At 40.8% G+C, this 12664-nt stretch overlaps 1 protein-coding gene across 1 annotated transcript; it reads right to left on the minus strand.

The window, feature by feature from the left end:
• Positions 1 to 7214: 7214 nt before the first annotated feature.
• npy8br (neuropeptide Y receptor Y8b) lies at positions 7215 to 9409 on the minus strand. The gene has a single exon (XM_083783245.1). It carries the CDS (start codon positions 9375 to 9377, stop codon positions 8274 to 8276), a length of 1104 nt encoding a protein of 367 aa, XP_083639371.1. The 5' UTR covers positions 9378 to 9409; the 3' UTR covers positions 7215 to 8273.
• Positions 9410 to 12664: the final 3255 nt, after the last annotated feature.

The following is a 12664-nucleotide window of genomic DNA, read 5'->3' on the forward strand; positions in this document are numbered from 1 at the left end:
CAGCAGGCAAAGCTGATCTTGTTTGGGGATGTTTTTTACAGTCGCCTCAAGTTCATCGTATAATTTGTCCTTTGTTTCTTGTGAGGCGCTAAGTGTTGGTACGTACACACTCACCAGGTGGACAGGTCCCATGGTAGTGTTCAGGCAGATGGTTAGGATTCTCTCTGAGTCACCTGTGGATGGTACTATTGCACCCAGTAGAGTGTTTTGGACTGCAAAGCCAACTCCATATTCCCTGGTTTCACCAGGAGGGTTCCCCTGCCAGAAAAAGGTGTAGTCTCTTTCTCTCAGTGAGCCTGATGAGAGGAGTCAGGTTTCCTGAAGTGTAGAGATGTCTATCTGACGCTTCAGGAGTTCATTGTTAATAACTGCAGTCTTGCGTGCATCGTTTATGTCTAGCAGGTTGTCATTTAGTCCGGGCGTCATGGTCCTAACGTTCCAGAATCCCAGACATAATGCTGGAGTCTTAACTTTGTTTGCACAGATTTACAGCCCACTTGTCAGGATGAATCCCTTAGCTTCATGCACCCAATGAAGCAGGCAAGCTGTGGCGGGACAGTACCTAATTGGCTGGGGGCTTCCCAGCTTGAGGTGGGCGGTAGCTGTCCAGTGAGATTAATCATCTCTCCCACCGACGGAGGCAGCTCCTGGCGCCCATCTCTACGCCAAACGAGAAAGGGCTTATAACCGGTAACTGCTGACCTCCCGTGTTGTCTTCACTGCACAGTGAAGCTGGAGTTTCCTCTCCAGGGCACAAGATGCCTGAGCAAGATGTATGGAGACCCTGTGTTGCCCAGGCAACAGGGACCCCCTCTCTGCCTCGCTGGCGTGATCCAAAGGAATGGAGAACCAATACATTCGGTGTCAGTTCATCTGCAGGAGTTGCCAGAGCACACTGAACTGCCTAACGGAATCCAAGCCGTGTTTTCTGTCAGGGTTTGCTCAAGGCAGCGGGGGCATAGATGTGGTTGGCGGTAGCCTGAGTCCGCGAGGACGCAATTACCGTGTGGCCACGAGGAGGCACTGTAGGGGTCTTGGTGGTGGAGAGGCTATGTACCAGCAGGAGGAGGCTTACACACTCGGCTCCTCTTTTCACCCCCCGAGGGGGGCTAGCTGGCGGCGGTAGCTGTAAGCAGAGAGTAGCAAGCAGGAGCAGCATGCATCATGCACTAACTACAAGATCGTCCCCCAATTCTATCGCACCACATAGCATCACGCACACACACCCTGTGTGCAAGCACACACACCATACTACCATACTGCCATACTGTGCCGTACTGTACTGTAGCTGACAGTACAGTACAGTACAGTACAGTACAGTACAGTACAGTACAGTACAGTACAGTACAGTACAGTACAGTACAGTACAGTACAGTACAGTACCTAAAATGTGGCCTAAAATGTGATGTAATTTGCATCACTGTGAAATGTAACATGGTATTTGCAAATGCAAACTGTACAGTAATTATGACAGTTGCATGGATGCAACAGTGCGTTATGTGTGGATAGGCATGCAGTAGGTATTGTGCATGGAGACATGTGTGCAAACGGAGTGGTTTGGTAGGAGAAGGCGAACAAAGGCGAACATTTGGGCGCAGGGCTTTCAATTAGTGTGGCAAGATGATAATAAAGTTGTCTCATCTCTTATAATAAAGTGTATTTGCCCCACTTCCTTATCAGACAACTTATCATTGATGATGTGAAAAGTAATATCACAATGAAATGATGATGTTAACAATATTAATAGCAATTAAACACATATGGCATATTTCACAGTAGAGAGTTTAGTGATTCTCGTTCAGTGTGTGTGTTGTAGTAAATATTTAGTAATAGTATATTTGAAATCAAATAATGACAAATCAATTAACACTGTATCCAGAAAACACTTGTTGGAGGCTCAGGCATGGGTCATGTTGGTAACTGTACTAAATAATGGTAACTGTACTAAATAATTTAGTAGAACTAAACTGGTCTCCACAAGATGTTCTTGAAGCAGGTGAAGTGAAGTGAACATCCATCCATCTTCAACCGCTTATCCGTAGTTGGGTCGCGGGGGCAACAGCTCCACCAGAGTGCTCCAGACTTCCCTCTCCAGAGCAACATTAGTGACTTCCTCCTGGGGGATTCCGAGACGTTCCAAGGCCAGAGAGTCGATGTATTTCCTCCAACTGCGCCGTAGTCTGCCCCGGGGTCTCCTCCCAGTGGGACGTGCGTCGAGGACCTCCCTAGGGAGGCGCCCGAGAGGCATCCTAACCAGATGCCTGAACCACCTCAGCTGACTCCTTTCCAGGTGAAGGAGCAGCGGTTCTACTCCGAGTCTCTCTCGTGTGACTGAACTTCTCACGCTATCTCTAAGGAAGATGCCAGCCACCCGTCGAAGAAAACTCATTTCGGCCGCTTGTATTCGCAACCTTATTCTTTCAGTCATGACCCACACTTCATGACAATAGGTGAGATTGCTCGGTAGATAGAGAGCTTTGCCTCTCTGTCTGTGAAGTGAACATCAGGGAGGGAAATAAAGCCCATATGCAATGGTGTAGGAACCACAACACCACCTCCTGCTGAGATGACTCAGGCCAGCAATTGAGTCTAAGTCCTCCCACATTAATATTACATGTGCAGCGCGTGCAGACGGGTGTGCTTGAACTTATGGGAATAAATCTAAAATTATTAATAATAATTAATAAGTATTTTAAATCAGGGAGCCTGACATGAAAGATCTTTATGCCTAGCACACCAATCACTTCTTCTAATTGATCTAATTCCCTACCCTCTTTGGATCCATACTGATCAATTAATCTTTCCCCTAACATCCATTAGTATTTTTGTGAACTGAGGTGTGAAAATACTGGTACAGTAAGTACGCAATAGTTGATTAATGATTATACATTGACGCATGTATTATGCAATTTCTGCATGATGATAGTCCAAAATAATGGTTATAGAGTAATGAGTCCACAGCAGCACTGTATGTTATTGCCCCCCCCCCCCCCTACACACACTATTGCTATTACAATTATATCTCACATTCTTTCATTGATTTATTTCTTCTCTATCTGTATGAACACCTTTGTAGCCGAGGGACGGTTAAATCAGGTAGAAGCAGCCTCTGTCAGAGGGTTCAATAAAGTGTATTTAATGTGATGCTCCTCAGTTGAAAAGAAACACTGAATTGCCTATAATGATGTTGTAGCTATCGTCAACTAATCCTAACTATAGTCTTCTAATCCAAGCAAAAGACGTATAGGTCTGCTCAGAATTCATGGATTATAAACCCACTATATCTATCTATCTATCTATCTATCTATCTATCTATCTATCTATCTATCTATCTATCTATCTATCTATCTATCTATCTATTAATTATATCAATATATCTAATGCAGTGTGTTTAATTAGTCATGTATGGTTGAGATGTTGGTGCCAAATGTATTTTTGCTACAACAGAAGCATAAATGAAAGCACAAACATGCTGTGCTGCCTAATACAATCCTGGGGGAAAACTGTCTGACACCAATCAGGTTCTGTTACTCCCTGCTGTCGAGTCTACTTGTGTCATGCAAGACCAAAAAAGTGTGTGCATGCGTGCATGTGTGAATGCAATACCACACATGCGTCATAAAGGATGATAGTTAGATTTATTTCAGCAGAGGAACAGATACTTCTACATTTAATTTTGAAAGATAACGTTCATTATCCAGGATGGCCAATAGAGCAACCAAGCGAAATTTATATCCTAACTAGAAAAAGTGCCCTTCTGGGCACAGGTCTCCACCAGGAGGATAGGACTGTGTGAGATGTTTGGCAAAATGTTTAATATAAACTCCTTTTTTTGTTAGTTTTCTTCATTTTGTTGAGGAAATGCAGAGCCAGATCACTCATAGCATGAGGATAGAATTCTGGATGAGCAGGACATGTGCACTTTGCAGACTTTTGTACAAAACAGGCCACTCCTGAAAACTTTGGAAGGCAATGTTAGCCAATCAGTGTAGAATCTGAGAAATCCAACAGACTCGTCTTGATCACATGACTACAGAGATCATGTGTACCGATTTGCGTGACATTTGGATGAAATCTGTGCGACTAACATAAGCAATATGTTTTGCAGAAATCGGCCTCATGGTGGCGCTATAACCGGCAGATGTGGAGGGATGCAGGGACAATGTTTTTCCATGGCCTCTAGGGAGTGCACATACATAAGTTGTATACAGATCGATGCAGTTATAGCTAAAAACAGGATTTGAAAAAAAATAGTGTCCTCGGCTTTTGTGTTTGTGGCATTTTGTTCGAAACGGACCAATCATGTGAGCTTTGGAAGTCAATCTTAGCCAATCAGGATGGAAGATGGGAAATGGTGCAGATCCGTGTTGATCACATGACTATGGAAATAGTGTATACCGAATTGTGTGATGTATGGATAAAATGTGTACGAGTAATCTACAGAAATGTGCTTTGCCTAATCCGGCCTCATGGTGGCGCTATAACAGGCCGTTGAGGGGCAGAGGTTCGGCATCCAGGGAGTGTGTGTGCAAAATTTGGCCAAAGGTGGCGGAGATTAGCTGGTAACGGACGGAAGGACGGACACACACACACACGGACAGAGTGCAAAACATAGTCTCTCCCCATGCCTTCGGCCTAGTGGAGACAATTAAGTCAAAGTAGATCAGTTGATTACACAAAATACTCTCAGCTAGAAAAAAAATGAATCATATCAGGGATGTGGTTGATTCCACAGTCAATTAGGGCAAAAGATGTGGGAGCTAGCCAATATTGATTGAGCCGATAAACGTGTTTAACCCCAAGGTGAGTTACTTGCATGTTCAATCTCTATAGATGTTTGCATTTCTAATACAATAATTGGAATTCTAGAAGCAGCATAGTAACTCCCTGTGACCTTTTCATCTGTCAAGACAGAAAAGATTAGTTCACTTGCATGAAGTAGCAAAGGGCCATTGGGACTTGGGGTCATTTAGCCTACCAGTGGAATTTTGTTAACATTTTTAATATACTGTACATGTTTCATGCAGCTCTAAATGACAATTGTTATTATTATTCATATATTGAGAGGTGCTCGGTTCGTGATACATGCATACCGTCTATATAACCACAAACAACAGCTTCGTCAAAGTTATTCTCCACCCTACAACATAACTCTCACTATCCCTGTGATCTTGGTGCATCTAGCATTTACCTTTGCCCTCAAATGAGTTTAATTTCTTAGAAGCACTAACAACTCTAAGCCAATAAAATATATATATCCATATCCTATCACAACATCCATAAAATTCACTTTGACTGTGTTATGAGGTGATGTCACCTGGTTATATTGTTCCTACCTTTTGGACCAACTTGTTCATGTAGTAATAGGGGCCTAGTTCTTGACTAAGCATTCTGTTAGTGTTCTGCATCAGGTTCAATAGCTTTTCCTGTTGACTGTACTTACAGTATGTGACAAAAATTCTAATTCTAGATGAGACATTTTTAATTTATGAGAATTATGTGTATATCTTTATCAACAAACAATACAATACAGAGAGAGATGAAATATCTATAGGACCAGGCCATAATCCCTAATGCAGTATCGATTGGCTCTTTTTGACTGCACGAACCGAAACATTTCCTGGGATCTGGGTTCCATACACTACAACTTGATTTCAATTAAAATAGCCAATCTACATAAGGTCACAGTGCGTGATGAGTTTTTATTGAATTTCCTTAATGACATATAACTCCCTCTTCACAGATTTCCTGGTTAATGGAGATGTACACAAAAGAACACCACATAACTTTATGGGTTCTGAACCATTCTAGAAAGTTCCAGGTTATATAGAAGGTTCTGCGTTACCGGGCCCCTAAGGCTTAGGGGCTCCATACATATGAGACATACTTTATGGGCTGTATTATTTTGTTGAAGCTAAATACACAGACAAACTATGTGGGTTTGCGTGGAAGATGAGAACACATTCATTCATGGGTTTAACATCAAGCTTAATGGACAATGAAATAGGACAACTATTGTTTTGTTAATTCATATCACCCTTATTAGCAGGCTGGATCACAATGCAAATAACGTTAATTTTTTTTATAACATGCATTTTCCTCTGCATGCCTGACTAGTTTCCAATGTCCACATTTCCTCTCGAAGTTTAAAACCAAAAGGACCAGGCACACCAAGAATAGAGAATAGAGAGTATGTTTGTAAAAAAAAGCTATATTTTAGTATATTAGTAATCACATTTTAAGATTAAGATGTCAATTTCATCCAATCAGAAGAGCACCCCACAATTTTATCAATCTATTCATCAAATTTGATAGTGTTCCATTTCACATTTTTGGGCTCATCACTTTAAATTTCAGTTGTTTATCCTGCCACCTGTCCGACTTCTCTCGCCTGTTTGTTAATATTTTAGAAATATTTGACACTTAAATTAACATTTATTTTTTTCACACTTGGATGTCACCCACATATCACTTTGAAATTTGCCCCACTGTACACCAGAGACCACTAGAGTCAGTCGAGCAATTGTTCAGGCAGACTAGAAGAGCTCATGTTTAAACATATCAAAAGCTTTCGCCTCAGGCTCAGGGGAATGACTATGCAGAGAGGAAGAGAAGGTGAGATGCCATAGTTCATTTCCTATGAACAATGTAGTACAGATGAAAGCCTGCACAAAAATGCATTATTTTTCTTTTGATGGGTGATTTCCACATACTTCCAATAATGTTTATTACAGCATGTGGCAATTATAGTGATTCTGCTCTGGATATATTTGCGACAAACATCTGAGAGGACATTTCTCATACTGTAATCGCGTACTATACGTGAATTTCCGTGAGCTAAAATATTTTATATCTTATTTTTGTCAACAACCAGATTGGTTGGCTACGGAGGACTTATGACTACTTCCATTTTGAAATATAGGGTATACTCAGATGAGACAGGAAGTTTGACATATTGGTGTAGCCATAGCATGATTCATCTTGGCATGTTTTCCATGTACCGTTATGAATAAATACAGTATACTGCTTTCCTGTGTGAAGGACACACAAAGTAAGGACCTTCAAAGATCAGGATTGTGTATCAATACAAATGTGTTTTACAACAGACACTGAATGGTTACATACACTTTACATGGTTTAATTCAATTCAATATAACAACGAGAAGTTTACTTTCCAACTACACGTTTTATAGCAGAGATACCAGCAGTGCTACAGTGCTGTTTATTGCCAATCACAACATGAAGTATAACTGTGTCAGATCTATTACAGTGCATACATATATCAACATATCATGGATATATACAGTGAGTGGAGCAACGCTGCATTGACATAGTCCTTTCTGCCTCTTATATTTTATGGCACTGGATTTATGGTTGTTTTGTGACATATTTTATTTAAAAAACCTTCCCTCATACAGCAATATAATATTGGACATAGACCTTGGTGGACAGCATAAAATGTATGTAGTTCTCAAACTCATTCAATTTGAAAGTTTTCTGAAATAGGTCACGTATTTTAGTTGTTAAAAACTGCATTAACGTGATGCAAGTAAATCATTTGAAAACATTAAAAGAAACCGCCTAGGGCAACTTTTAAGGAGCCATTGTATGTACTCTCCATCAGTTGTGTAATAAGCTAGTGTCTCTGGATAATCATTAACCCATTTTGGTTAACAATCCCTTAATTTCTTATGTTAGTTTTAATCAATACGATTAACACAGCACAGTGAATTCTACAGCTCCCTTAAGGTACAGTACATTTCCACTCTCCACTTCTACTTGTCAATACAATCCATGTGGTTCCATTGCTTGTCAGCTTATGTAAAAAGCACATTATAATGGTTAGTATTCAGTCTAATCTCCAAAATACACACGAAAAGTAACATTGCAGATATACAGTGCAGCATCTTCAGATTAGAAAATTGTTGTGTTGGCAGTTACGTTACAACACTGGGAAATGCACAATAGATTGTAATTGAAAGACTGCTTGTGTCTTCAATAGTCTTACAATACTTACACACGTACAACCTTTGCACCATCATTTGGTTATCTACTTCCTCCTCCTACAGATGAAGTCAAACTGAATGGAGGGTGCTGTGCCATGGCAGTTAAGTGTTTACATTCTGCTCCAACTGGACAGTCTAACCAGATTTATAACTCCAGCAATATCAGCCTCGTTTGGCACAAAACAAAGCAGGGATAGAAGCCTCAATGGATGACCACAACCATGGAGGATTAAAGGCCCAATCCTTTTTTTGTCTCACATTTAAAGGTTAGTTGTTCATGCTAATGGATTCTTTGCTCAAAATGGAACCCTTGGTGACCTCTGTGCTGACAACAGAGAGGGGAAAGCTCTCGTACCTCTCTGTCGACCCCCAGCAGCGGCATCGCAGCAGGGTCAACTTGAGTTGCTTCTGGAAGTTGCTGTTGAGGAAGCCGTAGATTATGGGGTTCACGCACGTGGAGGCCATAGCCAAGAGGTGGCAGGCTGAGAAGATGATGTCATGCTGGCAGGACGGGATGGCCTCGTAGTGCCAGTCGAACACTGTGTTGAAGACAGTGAGGGGGAGCCAGAAGATGGCAAACACCACCACAATGGAGACTAACATGGCGGTTATCCTCTTAGATTCCTTGGACTTTTTTTGGTTGGAGTCCCTGGCACGGTCAACCATATTCTTCCTCCTCCTGAGGCGTAGGAAGATGTGTGAGTAGAAGAACATAATGAGAACAAGAGGTAGGACGTATTGAAAGACCAGCAGGAAAGTGGTGTAGACCAGCCGGTTGTTAATCGAGGGCCATTGTTCCATACAAACAAGGTGGTCGTTGACTGGAAAGGGGATGCTCAGGTTTTGGAAAGGCGATTTGAGAACAGTGAATCTCAAAAAAGGTGATGAAATGAAGCAGGCCACCATCCAGGTAATGACTACGGCCACATAGGATTGGGCCACCACAGGTTTCCATCCAGTTGGGTGGATGATAAGTTGGTAGCGTTCCATGGCGATAAGGACAAGGGAAGAAATTGAAACGCTAACGGATATACACTGGACAAAAGGGGTGAGCTTACACAGGGCCTCCCCCAGAATCCAGTGGTCCATCAATGTATAGATAATGGTGACGGGCAGGCACAAAATGCACATGAGGATATCAGAGCAGGCCAGGTTGGCAATGAAGATGTTGGTGACGTTGTGCAGCTCCTTCTGCCGTGTAATGACGATCACAAGGCAGGAGTTACCGACGAGACCCACTGCTATTACCACGCTGTAAGCGATGATCAGGAAAGTAGTGCCAATAACTGAGGGTGGACACTCCTCTGTTAAATACCATGGCATCTCTCTCCATGAGGTCTGGCTGTGGTTGGTGTTTTGGTGCAAATCCATGGTCAGATTAATTACTAATTGTTTTGTTAATGTTTCACACCTAATGTAATTATTTAAAGGCTAATAATAATGGATTTTCTCACAGGTGTCCATCATCATTTACTTTTGCCATTTTTACTGCAGTCTTCATTTGCTGCCTGAAAGCAGAAAAGAAAGGGAGAGCATTAAAAGAAAATCCCTGACAACTGTAGTGAGTGGGGAAAGAAACAGTCAACTTATAACCTTTTAATATATAAAGTCATTTGATAAATTGTAATGTGATTCTTTTAAATGAGACATACATTATATGAAGGTTTGACAACTGTTTACTTGCCAAGTTTCAAGTTTACAAAGCTTGTGACTAGCATTCTATTATTATCTGTTTGGCCTTGAAAGTCTTTAGTATACATTTACAGCTGTGTAAACACAGGAGACAGATTTAACATTACAAACCCCAGAATGATGAATACAATAATTGTGCTAGTATATGCAAATATGATGAGTCTGACAGAAAATGAGAGAGACTCTCATAAATGCTAGCTATAAGAGCAAATTGTGCGTTTATGGAATTCATCAAGAAGCCAACCCAGATGAAGACATTATCATTACAAAGCTGAGATCATTTCCATCACAATAACTGTGTTAATGACTGCTATGCTTCCCAATTAGTCTTCCTCATTGTTTTCTGTCATGCGACAGTGGGAATTTAACGGTTTCTTTCTCTGTGAAAATGATTTTCCTGTGGCATATTCATGATTTTCACTTCAGACAGTAAGTGAAAGTAAGCACCTCCATGTTTATTTAGAGTCTGAGAATGTAAACCGAATCCAAATAGAACTTTAGAGGACACAATTAAAGATTTAGCCAAATGGACATTTACGGGTCACACAAAAATGTACCCATAATTATATGGACCTTTAGGGATCTATTTCACATTGAGTTCAATTGACACCTATTATGTAGCGTTGTACTGCATGTGCTGGGTTGAGTTCAATTAACACCTATTATGTAGGTGTACTGCATGTGCTGGGAAAAATAATTGGCATTTCATTACACTATAACACCATGAACAGTAACCAAGATGGTGCATGCATGAGTCGAGTTTGTGAGCAATGAGCGTTCACTTCTCACCCACACATGCTTCTGTGTTACACTGGCTTCACACACTATATTAGGTTTGTCTTTAAAAGACAATGTTCACTGACATTGTGTATGATTGAAAGCATTCATCATATTGAATTGAGGCTTCTCATCATAAATGTACCATCATGACATCAACTGTCACATTATGCTCATTGCTCATGTATGCTTATAATCTAATGTATTGCATGTAAGCATTACAAATTAATTTATGCCCTATTTTACACTTCATCTTACGAAGGTGGCTGCCTATCTTGCCTATCCAAAACTTCACATCTAACTGCTGTGAGCTTGTAGATTGCTTTTTTTTTTTTTTTTTTTTTTACATTATTGATGTTTATATGATATGTACTCTAGACTTCTCAACAACAGAACCATTCAGGATGTGAATTTAAGATTTCATAGACTTTGGCCAATCATTCTGCAGTCTTAATGATTATTTACGGCTGAGCTTGGGAACTTGAGGTAAATACAACATGACCACATGCAGAATCTCCTCTCTGGCCATCTGCTAAAAAAATGTAAGCTATTAAGTTATGGACGTGATCAAATTCAATCCGTCATTAGGGATAAGTATATGCATTTGTCCGAAATATAGGCTGTGCATCAAATAGGTCTGTATAGCTTATAGTTGAGAGGACAAGAACAACTGTAAAGTCACCGAGGGGAAAAGCGAGCAGGCTAGTTTTCATTTAAAATCAGATGGGTATTGGAAATAAGCTAAATTATTGACGAAACAATCCTACAGAGTCGTCACATTCGCTCATGCACTGCAGGGGGTTAAGGAAAAAGAGATTCACGCAGCCTACCTGAGACTGTATAAAGTGGGAAAGTGTTATCCTTCGACAAACTGCCAGTGCCGGGTGATGATCAGTGGGCTGTTCTCTGCATACAACGAGCCTGACTTAAATTATGCCCGACTAGTTTCTTGACAGGTGGGTTCGCACCCAATAGACGCTCTTTTGGTCTTATAAGCGAGCGCTCCTATACTATAGGCTACAGCCCACCCGACAATATCACTTAACATTTCTAGCAGGTTATCTTTGCCGTCTGTTTCATAAAGAAAGAGCACAATTGCGTGCATATGCTGCATGTCTGAACGGTACAATGTGATGCAAATACTGTAAATGAATAAACCTGGGGCTACAGAAAACACCCTGGCAGTGGCAGGTGGGCAGTCTGCACACACTGAAAATACCCGAGTTATTTAAAAATGTCTTTTAGTTAGTTACTTGTCACACTATAGTAATTTAATTTTTACTTACCAGAATCAATCTTCTCCTCTCTCTTTGAACTTCGAACAATGCTGTGATGATCCAGTGCAGACATCACATAACAGAGTTTTTGCAAGGAGAACGTAGGAGGTGTCCTGCGAGATCAAATTCAAACGATACAGTCTGAGATTCCTCTTAAAGCGACCTGATACCTTAAGCGGACAAGAAGGGATGTAATGAAAACGCATTACATAATAGCCAATTGACTTGGCTTCGCTTGACACGCGCTCGCGCACATGCACATCCGCATGGCATCGTCGGCACAACGGGGGAAACGGAGTGATTTGAAACAATTTAGCTTGCAGTATAGTAGCCTACGTCAGCCAACGGTATTGGGCACTGAAATCCATGATAGCATATTCATTGTTTGAGTGGACATAGATTTAACCATTTTAATTTCATGGTTTTAAACCAAAACCAAAACCATTAAATCAAATTGACACACATTCCATATGATGATATGAAGGTACTGTATAATGCCATATTACACAACATACCAAAATGGCAACAATCCATTGGGTATAAAAGGTGGCCAAAATCACAATGATATGGTTAAGCCTGTGTATTAGCCTATAGGCTATATAGTTTTTTTCCCCTCCCTTCCCAACACGTGTGGAACTATTTTAGTCTTAGTGTAGCCTACAATATTGGAAAAGTGGCCAAGGAGACGAAATTAGAAGGCAGACCCAGCATGCATAGAATCAGCCTGAGAATTTAAATTGTAGCCTGTTTTGCACCAAAAAAGTAGAAAAATATGAACAAACTTTATAGCCTATAAAATTGTGCAATATCATGCCTATCAATTGCTGCTTTTGCAAAAATAATTGGAAACGTTAAAAAGCCATTAGATTTAATAGGACAATTATCATGTAGGGAAAAAAACACTAAGGTTCA

Source organism: Protomyctophum parallelum (genome assembly GCF_964188405.1).
Source record: "Protomyctophum parallelum genome assembly, chromosome: 15".
NCBI classification, from domain to species: Eukaryota; Metazoa; Chordata; class Actinopteri; order Myctophiformes; family Myctophidae; genus Protomyctophum; species Protomyctophum parallelum.

Coding starts and splice junctions, on each gene's coding strand:
- npy8br (XM_083783245.1), bottom strand. CDS start 9,377: ATGGATTTGCACCAAAACACCAACCACAGCCAGACCTCATGGAGAGAG.